Below are 23,460 nucleotides of genomic sequence, written 5' to 3' on the forward strand. Positions count from 1 at the left end.
CACGTGATATGGTTGGTACCACCATGATATGATATGAGTGCACCCACTTTGGAAACAAAGTAGTCTTTTTACGTGTTCTTTCCTGTGTGCACACTCGGGGCTAAGAGATTGAAAAAGGGGAAGTTCACCACATGATACTGCCTGGTTTGACCACCGGGGATAGCACAACCCTACCACGGGGGTTAAACATGGTATATGATATGATATGATAAGATGAAGATGTTCAGTTATGTTATGCCAAAACATTTTTGAATGTGAAATAGATTCTTAAATATGAATTGTTGATTTTGAGTATGAAAATATTGAAAAGTCGCTCTGATTTTCTGATAACACGTTTTTATGAGATCTGCATATAAAAATAAAATGTTTTTGTTTCTGCATACTGAACTTTCTGAAAAGACTCATGTTTACATACTAGTATATATTCTCTGCTTACTAAGTTGTTGATAACTCACCCCTTATCTCCACCATCTTTTTCAAATGATTTGAATGTTTCAGTTGAGGATCAAGGATATGGAGCATGGGTGAGAAGAGTTAAGAATGATGGTTTAAGCATAGAAGGTTTATATGGGTATTGAAAATTTTTATTCAGTAAGTGATGTAAATATATGGATATTTTGTGTTCTGATGATGTGTTTGTTTAGGAGATTGATGTTTATATTAAGACTTTGTATTGTCTTAGAATGGTTGTTCTAGAGTAAGTGATGTAAATATATGGATATTTTGTCTAATTAGAGAAAAATTAGAGTATGTACTACGTGGAAGAAAAATGATTTTTAAGTGACATGAATTAACTCTTCGGACCCCCGTTTTGTATCAGTACGTAAGGGTAGTGTAGCCCTATCATTGCGTGCGTGTGGAAGGCGAAGTAAAATGTCAATGCTCCGTCACCCCATATCTGCTTCATTCTCACATGGGTCATGGGCCTCTTTGATCTCCTTTCTCTGGCTCGTGGGCCGACTACACTTTGGTCACTAGCTCCCTCTAGATAAGCTAGGCCCAGCCCAGTATGGGTCATAAATATTTATTCCACTCACAATATTTTAATTTTATAATATTTTTATTCAACTTTTTCTCTCTCATTTATCAAAATCTCATAAAACATTTTAACTCAAATAATTTCTAACTCATCTCATCTCAATTCAAATATCTCACTACTATTCACAAACCATCTTAACTCATCTCATCTTATCTCAACTCACTATCCAAACCAAACCTCATTCCAATCAATGAAGCAACTAAAGAAAAGAAAATAATGGATCCTAACTCTTTTTAGTCCATGCATATTAATCAGCGATTGGTCTAAACAACTGACTGGTGAAAGGTATAGTCAATGCTCTACAATCAACTATTGTGGCGCATTCAATAGAGAAGCACACATCCTTCTTCGCACAAGTGGGTTTTGGCATATTATATGGTTCATTGGGTGCTGCCAATATATAGTGGGATGAGGATGACTGATTAGATATTTGAGGTTGATCTAAAAAAGCTATGTCGTGTGGTAGTACCAACCATTAGAGATGTGAAACACGAATGGCGAATGTGACGTGTGTGTGTGTGTGTGTGTGGGGCCTTGGCTTGAAATTAATGGCTGGTCATTGCTAAGATAGGGTGCTTGTGGTTTAGAGGGGCTGAAAAACTCCAATCAATTTTTTACCAAAAAAATTAGTTTTGGCCCAACAAAATTTTAAATAATACAAAACAAAATCTATTAATCGTTATTTTTCTTATTAGACTTCTGTTCAAACTGAAAATTGAAAAAAACAATTGCTCAAAAAATATATATAAAAATATAGAAAGCAACTCTTTTGGGTGGGGAGAATATGCGGTGGTATGCTGGACTAATTCAACTGTGAATCACATGTCGGGCAGTATTTAAAGTCTCATGTCGGATAGTCCATAAAAGTAAATGACAAATGTAATAACGACAAGTTGGAATTCACGAAATATCTGGCTAAGCCATGAGCCAAATATCATGAAACAGTATTTTTACTTCAAATTGTGTTAGTGTAATACACAATAATATAATAAAAATTATAATGAAATTAACATTAAGACGAAACCAGTTTGGATTGAGGTACAGAAATCTCGCTCTCTTTAAGGAGATACAAGCCTTCTACGGTGTATAAAGTCTCAAATTAATCGGTACAACAGAACTCCTCTTGATTTGACTCATTCAGGATACAACAGCCCAACTGATTATCGTATGACTTGAATCAATTCTGTACAAGTGGTTGAGCTCAAATCTCTACAAAAAGAAACACCTCTCTTTTACTTGGAATCTCTCGAACACACAAAAACTATCAAATGAAATAGCATGAATTTTTTATACACTATGTCTGACTGAACCAAAGCACCTATTTATATGCTAGTAAAACTTGCTGATAATTACACTGTGAAACGGCTCATGAAGTAACCGAAGAATTAAACTCTGCATAAGTTAACGCATGAAATAATGATTTGAAATGGCTAAGCCTTAAAACAAAACCGTAAAAATTCATAATCAATCAAATGTTGAAAATACTGCAATGATGGGTTTCTCAAGCTGGAGCTATTTTTCCGTCAGTCAAAAGAAGGATAACGTATAATAAATGAGTTAAAGTCATAGCTGGAAAACTAGCACCTCAATAGCCATAAATGCAATGCATGCCTACCGAATGAAAACATACAACACTAAATCAATCAAATTTTTTCTTCTGACCACTCCTCTGTCTTATAATGTGGAAGTTTTCATTTTCACCGTTTTGGGAAAAAGACCCCAATGAAAGCGAAAGCAAGCCAAACAAGAAAGGATTAAAAAAAAAAAAAAAACCTTGAGAATACAAGAAGCTGGGAAGGAAGAACGTACGGTAACGAATCCAAGCTTATCTTAAAAGAAGGCTTTCATGGGGTTCATTTTTTTAGAAGTGCAGTTGTGAAGCATGGAGCATCAGCCCAAGAAGCCTGGTCAAGATGCTCATATTTATGAGGATTCTGGTAATAAAATCATCGTATCTTTACGTATGCATCTTATTTTATTACAGGTTCCTATGTAAGTAGCATGTTTGGGTATGGTTAGAGTAGAAAAAGAGTTTAGGACACGTAGATTGTGGATGACATCATGTTATCTTCTTATTAACTTAACATTTCCGAACTTCTATGGCTTTGCAGATGAGGTAAATGACTCTCCAATCGAACAAGTTCGGCTCACAGTCTCCATTACAGATGATCCAACACTACCATGCTTGACATTTCGAACATGGGTTTTGGGGATCACATCTTGTGCTACTCTGGCATTCTTGAATCAGTTCTTTGGTTACCGCCAGAATGCACTCTATGTATCTTCGGTTTCAGCCCAAATTCTAGTACTTCCAGTGGGAAAGCTTATGGCAGTATACCTACCAGACAAAGCAGTTCGTGTTCCTGGAACAAAATGGTGCTTTTCATTGAATCCAGGGCCCTTCAACTTGAAGGAGCATGTCCTAATCACCATATTTGCCAATTCAGGTTCAAATTCGGTTTATGCTGTGGGAATTATTACAATTGTCAAGGCTTTCTATCACCGTCGGATTCATCCTCTTGCAGCCATGTTGCTAACTCAAACCACCCAGGTATTCCTTGTTTTTATCTTTCAGATCATAGGGAAGAATTTTTATTCCACAGAAAATATAAGCATAGCTCAAGTTTGAGAAATAGAGTTTTAAGCATAACTGGTTTTCGCCATTATCAAGACTTATTGGAGTTGTTTCTCTTAAACTTTCTTAATATGTTTGATGGTTTATTTAGCTGCTTGGATATGGATGGGCTGGAGTTTTCCGAAAGTTTCTTGTCGATTCACCTTACATGTGGTGGCCTTCCAACCTGGTTCAAGTCTCTCTATTTAGGTGCTCCTACGTCCTACCACTTTGCTTCCCCCACTTCCCCCTTACCACCCTCTGCACAACTTCTTCCTTCTCTCTCTCTCCCTCTCTCTCTCTCTCTCTCTCTCTCTCATGTTCTTTGAACTTGCAGGGCATTGCACGAAGTTGAGATCAGACCCAAAGGCAAACTAACGAGACTACAGTTCTTCCTTGTAGTCCTTGCATCAAGCTTTGCATACTATATTGTACCCAACTACCTGTTTCCATCGATTACTGCACTCTCCTTTGTTTGTTGGATATGGAAGGACTCGGTCACAGCCCAACAAATTGGTTCGGGTCTTCGAGGCCTTGGTGTTGGCTCGTTTGCCCTTGATTGGTCCACTGTAGCTGGTTTCCTAGGATCTCCATTGGCCACCCCAGGATTTGCCATTATTAACATAATGGTTGGTTTCTTCCTAACGCTCTACGTATTAGTCCCTATTGCTTACTGGACCAACTCCTTTGAAGCCAAGCGATTTCCTATTATCTCATCGCATGTGTTCAATGCTGACGGTGGAAAATACGATGTTTCAGTAGTTTTGAATGAGACAACCTTCCAATTCAATCGACAAGGATATGATGGGTACAGCAAAATACATCTCAGTATCTTCTTTGTATATACTTATGGTCTAAGCTTTGCAGTACTGGCTGCTACAATATCTCACGTTGCACTCTTCCATGGAAGGTATTGCATAAGTACTTGTCTATTTTACTGCATATTTTCTTGAAACCTCCACTTTTCCTTAAAAGGAGCTATGTGCTCTCGAAGCTTCATGTACTTCCTAGTTACTTGTACCTTTTCTATGTGCAGAGCAATCTGGCAACAAACAAAGGCTACATTCAAAGGTAAGTTCGGGGATGTACACACCAGAATAATGAGAAAAAACTATGACCCTGTCCCTCAATGGTGGTTTTACACACTCTTAATGGTGGTGGTTGGACTTGCCCTACTTGCTTGTGAAGGCTTTGGCAAACAATTGCAGCTTCCCTTCTGGGGTATCCTACTAGCCATACTCTTGGCTCTGAGCTTCACTCTCCCTATTGGCGTAATCACTGCTACGACAAACCAGGTACGCCATTGAGAATAAGCTTCCAGTCTCCTGATCATCGTATTTGATTGGATTGTAAAAAATCTTCGTGCAGCAACCAGGACTTAACGTCATCACTGAGCTGATTATCGGCTACATGTATCCGGGGAAACCTCTTGCAAATGTAGCTTTCAAGACCTATGGCTACATAAGCATGTCTCAGGCACTAATGTTTCTCTCAGACTTCAAGCTAGGCCACTACATGAAAATCCCTCCAAAATCCATGTTCATTGTTCAGGTGGTTTCTTAATCCTACCAAAAATGATGTTCTCAATTTTGCCATCATTAATCACATCCGTTGATGTGTCATATTTTAAATGACTTTCATTCAAGTTGTTTGCCTATTAAACAACTTAAAATGTGTCATATTAATTAGTATGATTAAAGATGATAAAAGTAAACTCACAAAGAGTATAATTATTGTTTAAGAAAACTAATACTTGTCTTTATTCTTAACGAAGTTAGCGGGAACCTTGGTCGCTTCATCAGTCTACTTTGGCACATCTTGGTGGCTTATCACGTCTGTAGAACATATCTGTGACCCATCTAAACTTCCAGAAGGAAGCCCCTGGACATGCCCCGGAGATGATGTTTTCTACAATGCTTCCATCATATGGGGAGTAGTTGGTCCACTTCGCATGTTTGGCCCTCTCGGTCTTTACTCTAAGATGAACTATTTCTTCCTCATTGGCATCCTGGCACCGGTACCTGTTTGGGTATTCTCTCGCCTGTTTCCTGACCAAAAGTGGATATGCCTCATTAACATGCCCATCATTATAGGAGGTGCAGGGGTAATGCCAATGGCCAAGGCTGTGAACTACATATGTTGGGGTGCTGTTGGCATTTTCTTCAACTTTTTTGTGTACAGGAGATTCAAAGGCTGGTGGGCTAGGCACAATTACATTCTCTCAGCTGGGCTAGATGCTGGGGTTGCTTTCATGGCCATCCTCTGCTATTTCACATTGCAGGTTAGAGACATCAATGGAATCAGGTGGTGGGGTTTGGATTTGGGCGATCACTGCCCACTGGCAAGTTGTCCTACTGCCCCTGGCATTGAGGTTGAAGGCTGTCCGGTATTCCCTTGACAAAGTTACACAGTGATACTGTGCAGTTTATGCAGTAGACTTGAAAGTTTGCTAGACTAAGTAGATCAAGTTAAAGTTTAATCTTTTATGGTAGCACTGCCTATCATTAAATCACGAAGCACAACTCTTGTAGGATTGACATTGTTGAAGACTGCCACTTCATGGTTGCAAATTTCGATTCTACATAACAATATCTATCCTATCATTACTGTACATTAATGCTTCTAAGATGGATATTCGTAAAGATAATTATGAAGAACTAGAGAGGATACCTTGTGGTTTATTTCTAGTGGAATGATATAGGACCCACCCTAACCGGGATGCAAACAAGATTTGAACCAAAGTAGCTAGTAGCTCAAAAAACAGTTTTATATCTCAAAAGTTTGTAAACAGCCTCCATGATATCACATTAAACTTTAGTTATCCATGGGTCGTTACTTTGAATGACTTATGACAGCTCAGGGTTCGCAAAGAGACAGGAACTTAATGAGAAGTCTGATGAAGGGGGATCTCAACTTGAGGGAGAAAAGGACGATAAAATATACTATCATTGCTAATGAATAGAATTCAAAGCAACTATTGTGGTCCCCAACCGTTGGAGTACTCCAAGTCCAATGAGAAATATTACTGATAAATATCAAGTCATATTTTTTTTTTTATAAGTATTATCAAGTAATATTAACCGATAATCAAATTCAAAGAGTATTTTAGCAACTGAAAACCTAAGTACCAGATGGCCAGTAAGCACCAAAGTTAATAATTCCCCCATCATAAATAAATGGGCTGAAAGAATGTCAGAATGCCCGGTAGTCGGGTTATGCTCCCAATAGTTCCAAAATGTCAGAAACTTTGTTTGTATAGTAATCTGGTTTAATATCATTTGAAGGGTCTTGAAGAGTTGATTGGCTTGTTACACCTGCAACCCACAATAATTTCATGACCATTGGAAGAATCATGGATAACTAATGACCATTCATAGTTACAGCTACTCCGCATTACCAATAAAAAAAACTACTCTGCATCATACAAAGAATAAACCCTACCTGAAAGTACAAGAAGGGTTTTGCAACCAGCATTCTGTCCAAATAAGATATCAGTGTCTAATCTATCACCCACCATACACATTTTGGGGCAACTGATTTGAAACCTACAAAACAAAAAAGTATTCAAATTTTTCTGAAGTACAAAATCCAATTCGATCAACCATTATGCTTTTGCAATCAATAGTCTACAATTTATTTAAGTAAGTTCCGTATGGCTTTCAAACTATATGGCTCCCAGTTCCTCGTACATTCAAAATAATAATAAATTTCTGATTAAAGCATCTAGTTTCAGTAAAAGGATTAGGAGAATATGGTTATGTCGCTGAATTTACATGAATGCAATTGTTTCAATTGTTCCCATTACATCACTTACTTTTGTTGTAAGAAGTCCATCAAAAAGGTTGATGGTTTTCCAACTACAATAGGCTCCTTCTCAGTTGATCCACACATAGCAGCAACCATACACCCTGCACCTGCAAGTATGCATCATAGAAACTGTCAAGTTGCAAACTTGGTTAAATAAAATAAAGGTTGAAAGTGAAAAAAAAAAAAAATACCAGGCCATTCTTGCAAATCAGTCATATGTCCAACTGCATCACGGTTGGTCGCAATAAAAAGGCATCCAGGATTCTCACGTACGCAAAGGGTTCCATACCTGCCAGTTGAATGCTTGAATCTTTTAAACAGAACAGCAAACAACTTGTTCCATTAAATCTTACATATCCAACACAGCAAGCATATAGTAGAAAAATTTTAGAACTCAAAAATTCACAAATTTGTAGTAGATATAATTTTTTTTTATAGGTAAAAAAATTTGTGGTAGAAATAATGACCATGATACTATGCAAGTATTATATTATCAATAGAAGTTTCCTCCTGGATTCCATTGAGAGGCTGAGATCTTGAATGTAAAGTTGGTTATAACCTTTGCAAAAATCAAAAGGCCATTGTTTTTAAGTTCATCCAACAAAGCATCAAAAAGCCCTGACCCCTTTGCTGAAGAAGGATGACTTGCAACAGTATTCGAGATAAAAATGGCTTAGAAGCCAAATGGAAACACAGACATACACACACCATTCGCGGCCTACTCAGACAAGAATGTCACATGTGTAAGTGGTTTGTATATAAGCATTTCCAAAGGAGCACAATTGAAGAAATAAAGATGGCATGTTCCACACATAAAAATAGGGGAGTAATGAACAGAGAATTTAGACTTACTGAAGCTTGTAATAGTTAATATACGGGTCTAGTCCAACCACAACAGCTCCAACCTGGGAATAGAAGTTTTGCCACATTTTAAGAGCAAGCACACAACAAATAAAAGTATCAAAGAAACGATGGGCAATATGTTACATTACCGTCTTATCGTGTTCAAAGAGGCAATTTGTTTTCCATTGTGCTGTCTTTTTGCCATCTTCCTGCAATATCTTGCTTTCATCAGCATACCTATTTATGAAAAAAATCTTAAATCAAGTGTTTCCTCCATAATGGCACGAGGGAAAACCCGATCATTAGTAGCCATAGCAGACCAGCAGCTGGAGTGCCAAAACTATGGACTGGCCTTAAAATCACCTCATTTTTTAGAATAAAGTCTTGAGTGCAATTGGATATATGGGTTATGTATCTTGTCTATAAGTCCAGAACTTCAATTTGAAAACAAAATAACAAACTGAATTACCGGGCCACCAAGACCTGTATACCCAACAAGCTCCAGCTCTTCCAATATACCCTCTCCACCTATCACATAAACCTGCAAAAGGAACAAGCGGTACCACTTATAGTCCCTTCAAATAACTTGTAACAATAAGGCACGAAATGAGAAAAACGAGTTCCTTTAGACCGCCAAAACACAGTTTTACTAGACAATGGTACTAGGATATGTTTCTTTGGGTGTTGAGTATGTCATTCTAAATAGTTGAAGTAGCATTGTAGGCTTCTGATTCTCCTGTCAATTAAACAACTTCGGAGTAGCACTCTCTCTCTATTTTGAGGTACATATATGGGTATTCGAAAAGTAAAATAAATAAGTGAAAAGAAGCAGCAAAGTACCTTTTTTTCTTTAGGAAAATTATTGACCTTCAAGAACATAGCAGCTGCAAAGGATGAGCTGAATATCTCATCCTAAAACAAAAATAAAAAATCCCGGAAAACAAAAAAAAGGGGAGAGAATCAGCGTTAAAAAGAGAGAATCAATTTCTGAAAACATCTAATGGAATTAGATTCGGAATTAAAGACAAAACCTCAGTGACTGAAATTCCCAAAGATTGGAATTTGTTAGCGTACTGCCTCCTCGATTTTGTGGAATTATTGGTCACAAACACCAACTTCTTTCCCTAAAAATATGTATTAAAAAGAAATAAAATCAACAAGAAATTTCGAAATTTTATAACAACTTAGAGAGAGAGAGAGAGAGAGAGAGAGAGTGGGTGTGCCTTGGAGCGAAGCATATCTAATGTCTGCGGGACGCCATCGATAAGTGTATCGCCCTTCCATATTACACCTATATATCAAAACCCAGTTTATTTGTAATGAATAATGATGATATGCAACGAGAAGGAAACGAAGAGAAAGCAACATACACATAAGATTTAGCAAAAAAACAAAAAAACAAAAAAAAACTTATATATAATGCATATATATATGAGACCGTCGCAGTCGAAGAGAAAAGCTTCGACGGAATTTAGAAGATCTCCGATACTCTGGGAGGACAGAAGCTGAGATGCTCTGCTTGCTACGTTCATTGCTGCGTGTAAAAGTAAACTACAAAGCTGTTAGAGCCTGCGGAGTATCAAAGATGGCTGCAGCTGGCAGCTGCTGCGTGGCTGATTTGGTAGTTGAATAATGATAGAGCCACCGCTGGTAGCTCCCAGCTACCGCTGGCTGTGTTTTTTTATGTGTATTTTTTAATTTTTTTTTATATAAATCTTTTTAATAATTTTAAATATTTTAAAAGAATAAAAAAATTTATAATATTATTAAAAAATATTTTTTTTAATTACGAAGTAAAATAAAAAAATTATCTTCATAATTAAGGAAGTAATTTTTTTTTACTTTATGATTAATGAAGTGTTTTTTTATTAATATTCTAAATTTATTTTATTTTTTAAAAAAATTAAAAATATTAAAAAAAACACATGTTAGAACTAGCAGTAGCTACTAGGAGCCACCAGCAGTGACTCTAACAATACTCTTTTTTATTTAACTTTATAAAAATAAAATAAAATAACTGATATTTCATTAAAAAAATATATAACGTACCGATATGTCTAATATTAATTTTTGAGATAGGTTTAACTATAAAAATATTTTTATAAAATTAAAATTTATAAATTGACGTGATTTAATGTATTAATCTTTGTTATAAAAAAGATCTAGACGTCGTTTGAATTCAAAATCCATATTAACTCATCTCATCTCATTATTACAACTTTTTTAAATTCTCACATAAAATATAATAAACAATTCAAGTTTTTCAAATTTCAAAACAATTTTATCAAATTCCCACTCAAAATATAATAAACAATTTAATTTTTATTCTACTATTCACAAACTACTTCAACTCATTTCTAAATCCAAATCACTCCATAATCTATTATATAAAGTGACATTAATTTATAAATTTATTTTTATAAAAAAAATTAGTTAAAATATTGTTTTTTATTTTTATTACTATGACATATATCTTTAGCATCCGTCAAGAATAAGGTGTAAATCGATCCGGCCTGGTCTAGTCTGGGGGGTGATGGATCGAAATTTTTGATCCGTCATTTTCTCTAAAGCAGTAGCTATCGGTCCAGTCGATTCAGCCTAATTATTTTTTTTCTTCTTGTTTTTAAATAAATTAATAAAAAATTATTTAAAATACTAAATTAAAATTAAATAAATTATTAATGTAAATTATGTAACTATCTCAATAAAAAATTATTTTATATGGTCAATGATAATAAATTAGATGAAAATTATATTCTTAACTTATAATATTAGCTAATTAATATTATACATTAGTTAATTGATAGAATATTAATTTATTAATAACATATTTAAAATTTTATATTTTTAATGGTGATAGGTTGAATGAAAATTATATAATTAATTATATAATTATTATATAAATAATATATATAAAATATATATTTTTTAAATTCAGTCGGTCCGGTCCGATCCGAGGTGGGAAACCCCTAGACCGGGACCAGACCAAAAAGTCTCGATCCTTTATTTCAGGGACCGAGACTGATCGGTCTAGAGTTGATTCGGTCAGATATAGACCGAACCAGCTAATCCGATCGATTTCTCTGACCAACTTTCACCCCTAGTCGAGGAGAATGCTAAAAACATTACTTACACTACATACATCTACTTAATTAATATATGATTTGAAAAATATTATTTATCATCTTCATACTAAATACTATACGTTTGGGTAGTGAGAAGTGTTGAGAAGTGTTGTGAATGTTTGTAAATAGTAGTAAAAAAGTAATGAAAAAGTAATAATAAAATAAAGAATAGTAGTGAGAGTACTTGAGGTACTCTCACTTGTCAAACATAGCTTGATGTGTAATGTAGAGATGATAAGTAGAATTTTTTTATATGATTTATATTTTTGTCACTCTTTAAACACATACATATTTAAATATTAAAATAAAAAAGTCAAAAATAAAAAATCACATATTAATTAAATAAAGGAAATACGAGATTTATATGTAAAATTTCTCCATTGCACCAAAATTCTAGGACCCCATCTCGTCACCCTTTCTTGCTCCGCAGGTGGCCCAGAGATCCGAACATCATACCATTCCAATGGAGCCCTCATTTTAATTCTCACCTGGACCATACAGACCTATATATAAGTACACATACTCTTGTACAGCCTTACTATTTGAATAGTATCTCCAACGACTATAACTCATTCAAGCCCAGACAAATCCCGCCTGAAAGCTCTTTGTGAGTGTCAATGGAGGATTTGAAGTCAACCTTTCTGAAGGTGTACTCCGTCCTGAAATCGGAGCTCCTTGAAGACCCTGCTTTCCAGTGGACCGATGATTCTCGGAAATGGATCGAACAGGTACTTTTTTTATTTCTCCTTAATGAGATTTGATCTTCCCTTTTCGTTCTCATCTTTTGGTTTCTCATAAATCAAGCTCTTCTTATTGCTCTTTCATATTGTTTACAATTTATTCATTCTGATAATCTGATTTCTTGAGGTGATGTTTTCACAGAGTTGCAGGAAACATTGATTAAGAATAATAGATTGTAGATTTGGTCTCACGTAATAACATTGGAAACTCCTAAGTAGGCAGGTTTTATATAGTTGTAGGAGTGCTAATTTTAGTTCCAGTTCGCCCACGGAAGGAAAGGTTTTTCTCTTGGTGATTCTCTTTCACAAGACACCCTTTCTTCGCACTGTCATTATGGTTGTTAAATCCTTACACAATGTTCTGGAGGTGGGGATTATAGCTCAATGAGCTCATAGACCAAGATATTTACAGTGAAAGCAAATTTACACATTAAGGTCAAAAAGTATAGAAGCGTTATATTCCTGCACATGCTTATTCAATAGAGTATTGTGACTTGATAGTCGATTTCTAAACATAAAGTTGGTATTTATGTTAGAATAATTTTAAATATGGGCTTCATTTGATTGCATATTTTATAAAACGGATTAGACATATATATATAGCTCACAATGGTATTTTGTTTTAACCCATTAAGTTGAGTGATCATTTGGGGTTTATTGCACCTTAATAATATAGGACTATATCTTATTTATATTGTGGTATAATTACGTATGTAGGCCTGAAAAATCAAGGGTCTTTATTCTGGAATTATAGACCCATATTAATTTGAGTCCTTAATGGGTGGACTCCATAAGTTTTCATTTATAAGAGGCTAGGTCCATCCTCCTCTCCCTATGTCCATTGGCTTGCCCCATTGATAGCTGATAATTTGTGAGGAGCAAGGAGGGAAAGATCTGTCTATCTGCATTCTGCAAACATGGCTTCCGCAGGTATATTTTCACCATTTTTGTATTCAGCATTGCTATCTTAGATTCTGATTTCTAGCATGTATTTTCGTATATTTTACAATTTATGCATTTGGTTTATAATTATTCTGAGTTCATAACTTCATAATTGAACTCTCTCTCTCTCTCTCTCCAAGTTTGAGCGTGAAAAATTATGAGCCCTTTCTTCTATTTTTGCAGCTTGTCATTGGTTATCTGACTGTCATGTTCATTCGCTCTATTGCAGATGCTGGACTACAATGTACCTGGAGGTAGGACTTGAACAATTTTTTGAACAACTTTAGTTTTATGTATTCCATTTGAAGTATCGTTCTGTCTTAAACTTAAGCCATCAAAGGAAATAAAATCAGGAGAAATAAGGAAGCACTTTTTAAAGAAACATATCTTGCTGAAATAGATTTGAAGTATACTTTATCTTGCAGGGAACTTGAGCAGGGGCTTGTCCTTTATGCAGAGCTACAAATTGTTAATAGAAGGAAAGGAATTAACTGAAGATGAAATTTTCCGTGCCAATACTCTTGGTTGGTGCATTGAATGGGTCTGGCAATACAAAACCTCTCCTATTTGAAGATTCTTTATGAGGAAAAGTCATTTACACTAATGTTTTAGCATTGTACAGGAACCTTACATATTAACTTATAATTTTGTGATAATTATATATGCAGCTACAGGCATATTTTCTTGTTCTTGATGACATTATGGATAACTCACACACACGACGTGGTCAACCTTGCTGGTTCAGAATGCCAAAGGTTTGTGCCAATAGTCAACATGTTCTGGTTTACTTCAGTTATTTTTTGTGGTTGCCATTGACGGAAAAGTATCTAACTCGCGTAACCTTTATGTTCTAGTTTGGCATGGTTGCAGTAAATGACGGTGTTATACTTCTAAACCATGTCCGCAGGATTCTTAGAAAACACTTCAGGGATAAGCCTTACTACTTACATCTGCTTGATTTGTTTGACGAGGTGATTTACTTGTACAACTTTTGCTTAATTAGTTCTCAGATAGGTTATACGCCAAAAGTTCACTTCCTTGTGTTCTACTTCTGCATAGGTGGAGTTTCAGACTGCTTCAGGTCAGATGATAGATTTGATTACCACACTTGAAGGAGAAAAAGATCTATCCAAATACACTTTGTAAAAATAATGAAAGATCTCTGCAACTTTATGCTTAAGATAAATGAGCAACTTGTATGTAACTCTTAAGCAACCCAGACATTTCCAGTAATTTCCACATCAGCAAGGGCGTCATTAGGCCTGATTTAGATTTCCACAAGAAAACATTACAAGGGCCTCTGCAAAAAAGTGCCATATTTTTAGCATGATATTAAACAATTCATTTTGGGAACTGATGCCAGTCAGTAAAGAGACAGATCCACTGTCTTGCTTTAGATAATGTGATCATAATTACTTTAGGAAAAGCTGGATTGATCCCGAATGCCTTAATGAAAAAGCTATTTGGGTCCCTTTCTGATCTTAAGCTTTTTCTTTTTTAATTCTTAATTTTTTGGGTGTTATTTGTTATTAATATATGTTCCCATCATCTTTTCTATTTCTAACGTTCTTGCTGACTGGTTGACATCTCATCCAGTTACCATCGCATTGTTCAGTACAAGACAGCCTATTACTCATTCTACCTTCCAGTGAGTATAAATCTCTATTACTTATAAAAAAAAAGAGTATAAATCTCTATGACAGTCAAGGCACGATAAAATCCAATATGCTCCTTGTTTCAGTGTATTGAAAGTCATTATATCAGCCTCTTCCTTTTTTGACATTGTCCTGCGTTTAGCCAATATACCTTGTGTCTGCAGTTTGATGTAACTTATTAGCTCCTTGTTCTCTGAGCTCTAAGGCAACTTAGTATTTGACTAGTCTCTTTTCTTTGATAAATTAATGTTTAAGAAGTCTTTAAAACATGTTGATACCAGTTCATCTTTTTGTGTAGTAATTGTATCATGGTATTATTTTCCTAAAATGGCATATGATCTTTAGAACTTAGTTTGGTCATTGACATTGAAACATTGTCATTTGTTTGACTATTTTCTGTTCAAATTCTGGGAATCTACTCAGGTTGCATGTGCAATGCTTATGTTGGGTGGGAATCTAGACAACCATATTGATGTGAAGAACATACTTGTTGAGATGGGGGTCTACTTTCAAGTACAGGTAAACTGTTGATAAGCGAACAAAAATTCTAATTTAGTTTTCTCTGCAGATCATATAGGTGTTTGTGACAAAACTATAAATTGCAATTGTCTGAGTTAGAGTCTTTTAACTTTCCGAACTGTGTTAGCTATGAATAATCAAAACCTTATTAGCTTAATGATATTTATGCTATTCGTTTGCTTGTTTATTTTTAGAATTACTCCATAAGGGCCATGTCAGTCATTTTGGAGTGACTGGGGCATGGGTTTCTTCAGTCAGTTTCAATTATCTGTATCTTGTTTCTTTTGTAGGATGATTATTTGGATTGCTTCGGTGATCCTGAAACAACCGGCATGGTGAGATCCAACATGATGGATTTATCCCCAAATATATGGAAGAAATAAATTTCTGGTCCATTTGTTTAATTTGAGTGTTTGATTGAGTCCTTTCTGCTATCAGATAGGAACAGACATCAAAGACTTCAAGTGCTCTTCGTTGTTGGTAAAAGCATTGGAGCTAAGCAATGAGGAACAAAAGAAAGTGCTATGTGTAAGAGTGGAACTTTCTTTATAACTGTCTTCTTTGTTTCATTTCAAGATTGGGATTTATTTGCTTCTCTATAATTTCTGTTTTCAGGATAACTATGGGAAACCAGACCCAGCCAATGTGGCAAATGTAATTTACAACCACAGCATCAAATTTCATTACTTTTTGAAAACAAATGGTTTAATGTTGAACTTAGACATTGCCTTTGTCATCGTTAATCCATGGTGTTTAGCCACTGAATTATTATGGGTCTACTATCTATATATTCTCTAATCCCAATTTTGATAGGGGTTTATTTGTAGAGTATGAGAGCGAGACCTACAAGAAGTTGACAACTACTGTTGAAGCTCATCCAAGCAAAGCAGTGCAAGCATGTGGAAGGCATTCTTAGGTAGAATACACAAGGGGAAAAAATAGAAAATCAGATGAGAACAGACGTAGACAAAGGTGGAAGATTCAGAACACAAGTTAGACGTAGACCTGGATTGAGTATACTACCAAAACCAAACGCTTAACCACTTGAGCCGAACCTAAGAGTTCTGAAAAAAATTAACCTAACAACGATAGTAAGAGGTATTCATATATGGAGTCGTTACTTCAATACATATTATTTTTTAAGACAGAGAGAGATATGGAGATTGCTTAAGAAGTTTTACATTTGTTTAGTTGTATTATTCACAACTCATCTTTTGGTTTGTGTGTTGGGAACCCATTAAACCAAATTCTGTTTTCTAATATTTTGACTGACATGGTATGGTCCTAATTAGTAGTTTATTGTCTAAGTCCTCCACTCCAACCCAAGTTCATAATTAAAAATTGAATGTAAGGGCCAAGTTGATTCAATTACTATTGCAGTCAATCTTAATGAAATAATAAAAATAATTACTTACTTTTAAAAAACTTGAAATACATTTACTCAAAAAGTCTCAAGTCCTTGATTTCTATTTTTTATTATTTTTTTGAAACGTTTATGCAGGTCTAATAGATTCATCTCTGCTCTCACTTAGGCCGTTTGGATGTTGGAACGTATTGAGATCAACTTAGTTTAGTCTAATTTTAAATTTAGTCTAATATTTAAATACCAAACTTTCAAATTATTAAACATTACTTAACTCAAAACCCTCTTTATGCATGAGACCAACAATCTTTTTCAACTCAACACCATGCGGGATACATAACTTTTTTCAACTTCTCATAGATACATCTAAACTCATATTAACATACAAACACATCTAAACTCATCTTAGGTAGGTCCCACAAAACTCATTCCACCATCTCAATTCACTACTATTTATAAAAAAACTCAACTCATCTTAATTCAGTTCAACATCCAAACGAGGTCTTAGTATATACTTTTTAGGAAAAAAACTATTATGCCACCCAAGTTATACCGCTCTGGAAAAAAAAATTATTTTTTTTATTTTTACTTAGTGATTTTAAATGTATTGGTGTATTTGTTTTTTTAAAAAATATATTTAAATATATTAAAAAAATGTGAAAAGAAAAATGAAAAAAAAAACTGCAAAACTAACTATCGGTCAAAGTGAGCAGGCTATTCTGGGCGGCATAGTAGCCCGAATCTACTTTTTATTTATTCAATTAAATATTAGTTTGCTAAAAAAATAAGGAATGTTATATTTGGATCTCTTTAATTAGATCTTCCAAATAGACAAAGAAGCAAAGTTTTGAATACCGTATCGGAGGTTGTACTGGTCAAGGCATTGGAACGAAATATTTTGGTATCGGTACCGTTTCATGTACCATTTTGGAATAGTTTATTCTTAGATAAATTATATATATACAAGCATTAATTGTATTCCAAAATAACAACAAAATAAGTCATAAACTCAATATTTCTCAATACAAGTCCTAAGTTTTAAGTTACAAAGTTCTTCAGTTTTAAGTTACAACAAACATTATATTAAAAAAATCACTCATTCTTATAAAAAAGACAATAAGAATCAGGATTCGACATGTTAATTAAAATATTTTCATCAACATTACCACCGTCATCAACATCAACACCAACATTATCATCATCTTCCTCATTTAGTGAGGCTAATTGCTCCTCAATACTTGCACAATTCAAATCTTCTCTATCAAGAAGCTCAAATTTTTCACCACCCATTCTTCCATCAAGTTAATATTTTCAAGATTGATTGGATCTAAAGCATTTCTTCCATTTTTTATGCACATGTCAAAATAAAATCAAATATAAGTGAAAATGTTATATATTTTTCAACAATGAAAAACATTAGTATTAAAAAAATTTACCTCTCTCGTAGCTTTAAGTTATATTGAACAAATACTAAATCATTCAAACGTTTATGCACTAATCTATTTCTCTTGTTCGAATGAATAAAATCAAATTTGCTCCAGTTTCTCTCACATCCAGTTGCACTACAACATTGAGTTAGTGCTCGAACAACAAACCTTTGAAGCATTGGAACCTCACAACCAAATTGAGTCCACATGCAACTATAATAATAATGCAATTATAAATTATTAATTAAATGCAAGTAAAAATAAAAAAAGATAAAATTTAAAATACAAAGTCATACTATTTAACAAATGATATTAATAAATGATAATACGTGGATTAATCTTATCATGTTGGCGGATTGCTAAATAATGTCCAAACTCACTTACTGCATTCTTATACAAGTCAAGTTCTGTAATGATCTTGTTTTGATTATCGGGATTAAATTACATCTTCATAACACAATTGTTGAAGCCTCTTACAATATCATTTTTATTTTTAAAACTGGTGCTATAGTAAATTCCAAGGTTAAGAAAACAATCTGCCGCATGTAATGGATTGTGAAACTACTTATTCCATATAAAATTAATGATTCTGGTGAATGGACTGAATACACTAACTTTGTTATTGCATTTTGCTTTTATGTTCTCTTTTGCCTTTTCCATTACATCATACAAGTATCTTATTGCAGGCTTTTCATCCCCGTCAACAAGTCGTAGAACACGAACCAAAGACTCACTAACTTTAACAATAAATTGACATTGAGTCTAAAACTCTTTATCTTTTAAAACAATTCCAACTATCTCCTTCCCTTTGTTGTTCTTAGAATGACTTGATGCAATTCATTTATCACAAGTAAACATTTGTTTGAATTCTTTTTTAAACAAGAGCAAACATTAGATACTTAAAAAATTTGTCGCAAATCTTGTAATTGTAGGACGACATAAATCATGACTTTTGGTGAAGTCTTTTCTCATCAATGCCAAAACCCAACCATGGTTATAGATGAATTTTGTTAAGTTTTTTACCTTTTTTATAGTATCATCAATAAAGGAAAAATGTCTTGGATCAAGAAAAATTCTCCAACATCAAGTCTATGTAATGAGCTGCATCGGGGATCAGTAAAAAGAGCCATACTCTTTATCTATAAACTTGCATCATTGTCCATTATGAACTGCACAAGATTCTCAACTCCAATTTCTTGGACAACCTCATCAAAGATATTAAACAATGTTTCAGCATATTTTCTAAGGCCAGATGTATCAACAGACTTCAAGAGCATTGTACATTTCAGATAATAAACTAGAAAGTTGATTATTGATTGTTGCTTCTAGTTTATCCAACCATATGCTATTAGTGAACAACCAATCTCATTCCAAACTTTCTTATTTTGTTGCAAATAATCTTGAATATCATTCACAGCCATCTTTAACAAATTTTCTCTCAACTCATATAAAGAAGGGCCATTGAATCTTGGCCCGATGGCAGTCATAACATCGATAGCTGGTTGATAAAATTTGGATTGAGCCGTATTGAAAGGCATATTAGCATCATACCACCAGCATGCTACAGTCATCTTTGTGTTTACAATCATCTCATTCGAATACATAGAACTCTTAATTGAAGGTTGAGCCCCAGAAGTTGTTCTTGGAGCAAAACATCTACTTAATCCTCCCACTAACTTTTCAGTTCCAGATTCTTTCGACTTCCCCTTACTTTTTGAAAGCTGAGACTGTCCCTCCATACCATTACTATCATCAATATCATCAGATGTTAAATCTATATCGCCTCCAATCTCTGAGCTTATTTTTCTTTTCTTCTCTTTGCTTTTTTTCATTTCATCAAGCAATTCCTTCATTTGTCATTTTACATATTCAGAGACCTTTTTACATGCTTCTACATTGCCTAGAATCTCAGTTAGATGATGTTTCAACCGAGTGATCCTGCCACCTCTAATTACTTTATTACAATATAAACATTCAGTATCATTTATTACCCTTGGCACTGCATGTGAATGGGTCCATGCTGGATCTTCTGATCTTACATGAGCAAGTGTTGAAGTTGAAGTTATACGCATACCACCGGTTGATTGACAACTAGACATTTTTAACTATTAAAGTATAAAAAATTAATACTTATAAGTAAGCAAAAGCTATAGATACAATGTAGAACTTAAAAACAAACAAACACTATAAAAATATAATCTAAAAGATCTCAATGATTAACGAAAAAATCAATTAATAAAAAAATTACTTAAATGTTTAGTAAAACTGGCTTTATTTAATATTATTGAAAGATATAAAAATATAATATGCCTCACATTAACAAAAATGATAGGTACAAATGAAATATAATAAATAAATTTTAATCGTGAGAACATATGTAATTGATCAAAACCACTACAGTTTTTATTATAGGAGTCTTTCAAATTTTACATAATTGTCTCACTAGATTTTACTCTTACTCATTGCCTGACAATTCTTTTGTTTTCTTGTATTTTTTTTTTAATTTTGTATTTTGTAATCTTGAATAATGATATATCTATAATTCTTTTATAATTATTTTACCATGCTAGAAATGCACAAGAGTGTGAGTCAAGGAAGATATATACATGCACATATACTACGATGACACATTTAGGTACTGTTGGGAATAACTGTATATCTAAGACTAACTCAAAGTATAGTAGCAGAAATAAACAAAAGAAATTGATGACAATCACACAGAAAGAACACTAAGAATTAAGTGGTTCGACTCAAAATGAGCCTACGTCCACTAGTGGGGTCGGTATCGGAGATTTCACTATCAACAAAGATAGAGTACAGATGAATAAAACAAAACTTCACAAGGAAGTTATCTCTCAAACTCACTCTAAACTTCTCTCTCAAGAAAACACTAAAAAACTAGACAAAAAGTGATTTTCTGAAGTCTATTTGGAAGAGAGGTGCCGTTTGGTATTTATAGGAACAGTGAGAATTCACTTCTGTGAACATTGGCTCGAGTGAACACTCGAGCGAGTGTCAAGCGAACGTAGGTTTTGTATACTTCGCTCAAGCCAACAGTTGAGCGAAGTCGAGCGAAGCTCTCTGACTTGGATATCGCTCTAGCTGCATGTCGAGCGAGGGTCGAGCGAAACTCTCTACCTGAACTCGCTCGAGCTGGGTGTCGAGCGGATATTGAGCGAAGCTCTCTGTCTGAATTCGCTCGAGCTGAGTGTTGAGCGAAGCTCTCTGTCTTCATATTGCTCGAGCTGAATCTCGAGCGATGCTTGAGCGAGGCTCTCTGTCTGATTTCACTCGAGCCGAGTGAACCTCCGCTCGAGCGAACCTACGACACATGCACTGTTCCATTTGAATTCAAACCACCTCTTAACAAATCTCCACCTTGGCTTGAACTCTGCCAATTTCAATACAAAAAACCTCTAACCACAAAACCAATCCCCACCACCAAATCCCTTACGGGAATAACAAAATGCGAACACCAATCAAGTCCAAACAAAGTTTGAACTTGTATACTGCAACTGGCTTAGTCATCATATCTGCTGGATTCTCTATAGTAGCAATCTTCAGAATCTGTATAACACCCTCTGTAACAATCTCTCTGAGAAAATGATACCTGACATCAATTTGCTTCGTTCTCTCATGATACATTTGATTTTTGGTCAAATGTATTGCACTCTGACTGTCACATAATACTGAGATCCCATCTTGCTGTAAACCCAAATCATTGATCAAGCCTTTCAACCAAATGGCCTCCTTAACAGCCTCTGCTGCTGCCATGTACTCTGCTTCTGTAGTTGATAAAGCAACAGTGAATTGCAGTGTTGCTTTCCAACTAATAGCAGACCCACACAAAGTGAAAACATAATCTGTCAATGATCTCCTTTTATCTAAGTCTCCAGCATAATCTGAATCAACAAAACCAATAACTTTGGAACTGAGATCGACATCTTTATCAAATATTAAGCCAAAGTTCAAGGTTCCCCTCAAATACCTGAATATCCATTTCACAGCCTGCCAATGAGTCTTACCCGAATTAGCCATATACCTGCTAACTACGCTCACGGCCTGTGAAATGTCTGGATGGGTGCAAACCATTGCATACATGATGCTGCCAACTGCACTTGAATAAAGAACACTAGTCATGAACTGTTCCTCTTCATCTGTCTGAGGAGATAGGGAAGCAGAAAGCTTAAAGTGCGTAGCAAGTGGTGTACTTACTGTTTGGAATCAAACATTCCAAATCTCTGAAGCACTTTCTCAATGTACTTTCCCTGGGACAAGTACAACTTTCCAGCTTTCTTATCTCTGAAGATTTCCATTCCCAAAATCTTTTTCGCAGCATCTAAGTCTTTCATTTCAAACTCATTTCTGAGTTGGGTCTTTAACAAACAAATGTCAGATATGCTTCTAGCAGCAATAAGCATATCATCAACATATAATAGCAAATAAATGAAAGACTTATCAGATAATTTCTTATGATAAACACAACTATCATAGTTACTTCTCAAATAACCATGATCAATCATAAAGGAATCAAACCGCTGATACCATTGCCTTGGCGACTGCTTCAAACCATATAATGATTTCTTCAATCTGCACACATGATCTTCTTTGTTTTCAACAATGAATCCCTATGGCTGATGCATATAAATGGTATCTTCAAGCTCACCATGTAGGAACGCTATTTTAACATCAAATTGCTGCAGCTCTAAGTCATACAATGCTACTATAGCAAGTAGCAATCTGATCGAACTGTGTTTCACCACTGGAGAGAAGACTTCATTGAAGTCGATGCCTTCTCTCTGACTGAAGCCCTTAGCAACTAAGCGTGCCTTGTATCTTGCATCTGTATCACTCTGGATTCCCTCTTTTTCTTTTGAAGACCCATTTGCAGCCAACAGTCTTCACCTTCTTTGGCAACAGAACCAAATCACATGTTTGGTTTTTGTGAAGAGACTCAATCTCTTCAGTCATAGTTGCACACCACTGTGCAGATTCTGCGCTCTTGACAGCTTCTGAATAACTGGAAGGCTCCTGACCAACAATATTCTCTGTCGTGGTAAGAGCATACATCACCATATCTACATGAGCATATCTCTGAGGTGGTCTAATCTGTCTCCTTTGTCTACCAGTCGCTATATTGTAGTCTTGCTCACCTTGTGCGCCGCTACTCGAATCAGAATCATGCTCATCTGCAATAGCATGATCTTGGGCGCCACTGGGCAGCCCTTGTGGTGCTTCCACCTGAAACCTCACCTGCTTTCTAACATCCTGTTCTTGTCCTGTAGACACAGTAATTTCCTTTCTCGGACTAAGTATGGATTTTTCATCAAAAGTGACATCCCTACTGATCACAAACTTGGGTGATTTAGGATCAGTACACCACAAC

At 35.0% G+C, this 23,460-nt stretch overlaps 3 protein-coding genes across 8 annotated transcripts; 2 read left to right on the forward strand and 1 right to left on the reverse strand.

The window, feature by feature from the left end:
- The first annotated feature begins 2,844 nt into the window (after window positions 1-2,844).
- On the forward strand, window positions 2,845-6,355 carry LOC108996509 (oligopeptide transporter 1-like). The gene is made up of 7 exons (XM_035688469.1): window positions 2,845-2,976; window positions 3,151-3,590; window positions 3,766-3,863; window positions 3,991-4,563; window positions 4,690-4,948; window positions 5,022-5,204; window positions 5,428-6,355. Exons 1-7 carry the CDS (start codon window positions 2,922-2,924, stop codon window positions 6,049-6,051), a joined length of 2,232 nt encoding a protein of 743 aa, XP_035544362.1. The 5' UTR covers window positions 2,845-2,921; the 3' UTR covers window positions 6,052-6,355.
- Window positions 6,356-6,664: 309 nt separating this feature from the next.
- On the reverse strand, window positions 6,665-9,958 carry LOC108996570 (phosphoglycolate phosphatase 2-like). Its single transcript, XM_018972542.2, has 11 exons — window positions 9,742-9,958; window positions 9,527-9,594; window positions 9,335-9,427; window positions 9,144-9,215; window positions 8,773-8,844; window positions 8,453-8,512; window positions 8,313-8,365; window positions 7,652-7,749; window positions 7,468-7,567; window positions 7,095-7,198; window positions 6,665-6,967 (listed from the first exon to the last, which is right to left on the reverse strand). The coding sequence occupies exons 1-11, from the start codon at window positions 9,833-9,835 to the stop codon at window positions 6,867-6,869; spliced, it is 915 nt and encodes a 304-aa protein (XP_018828087.2). The 5' UTR covers window positions 9,836-9,958; the 3' UTR covers window positions 6,665-6,866.
- Window positions 9,959-12,826: 2,868 nt separating this feature from the next.
- LOC108996553 (farnesyl pyrophosphate synthase 1-like) lies at window positions 12,827-16,547 on the forward strand. 6 transcript variants are annotated; one of them, XM_035688395.1, is made up of 10 exons: window positions 12,827-13,364; window positions 13,536-13,651; window positions 13,779-13,865; window positions 13,965-14,191; window positions 14,707-14,758; window positions 15,189-15,284; window positions 15,575-15,619; window positions 15,723-15,812; window positions 15,900-15,938; window positions 16,112-16,547. In XM_035688395.1, the coding sequence occupies exons 1-10, from the start codon at window positions 13,340-13,342 to the stop codon at window positions 16,139-16,141; spliced, it is 807 nt and encodes a 268-aa protein (XP_035544288.1). In that variant the 5' UTR covers window positions 12,827-13,339; the 3' UTR covers window positions 16,142-16,547. The 6 variants fall into 6 exon arrangements, with proteins under 6 accessions (XP_035544288.1, XP_035544292.1, XP_035544287.1 ...); XM_035688399.1 differs by lacking the exon at window positions 16,112-16,547 and having other exon boundaries at window positions 13,965-14,081; window positions 14,170-14,252; window positions 15,900-16,088; XM_035688394.1 differs by lacking the exon at window positions 16,112-16,547 and having other exon boundaries at window positions 12,827-13,098; window positions 13,294-13,364; window positions 15,900-16,088.
- Window positions 16,548-23,460: the final 6,913 nt, after the last annotated feature.

The sequence above is a fragment of the Juglans regia genome, chromosome 3, assembly GCF_001411555.2.
Source record: "Juglans regia cultivar Chandler chromosome 3, Walnut 2.0, whole genome shotgun sequence".
In the NCBI taxonomy this organism is placed as follows: domain Eukaryota; kingdom Viridiplantae; phylum Streptophyta; class Magnoliopsida; order Fagales; family Juglandaceae; genus Juglans; species Juglans regia.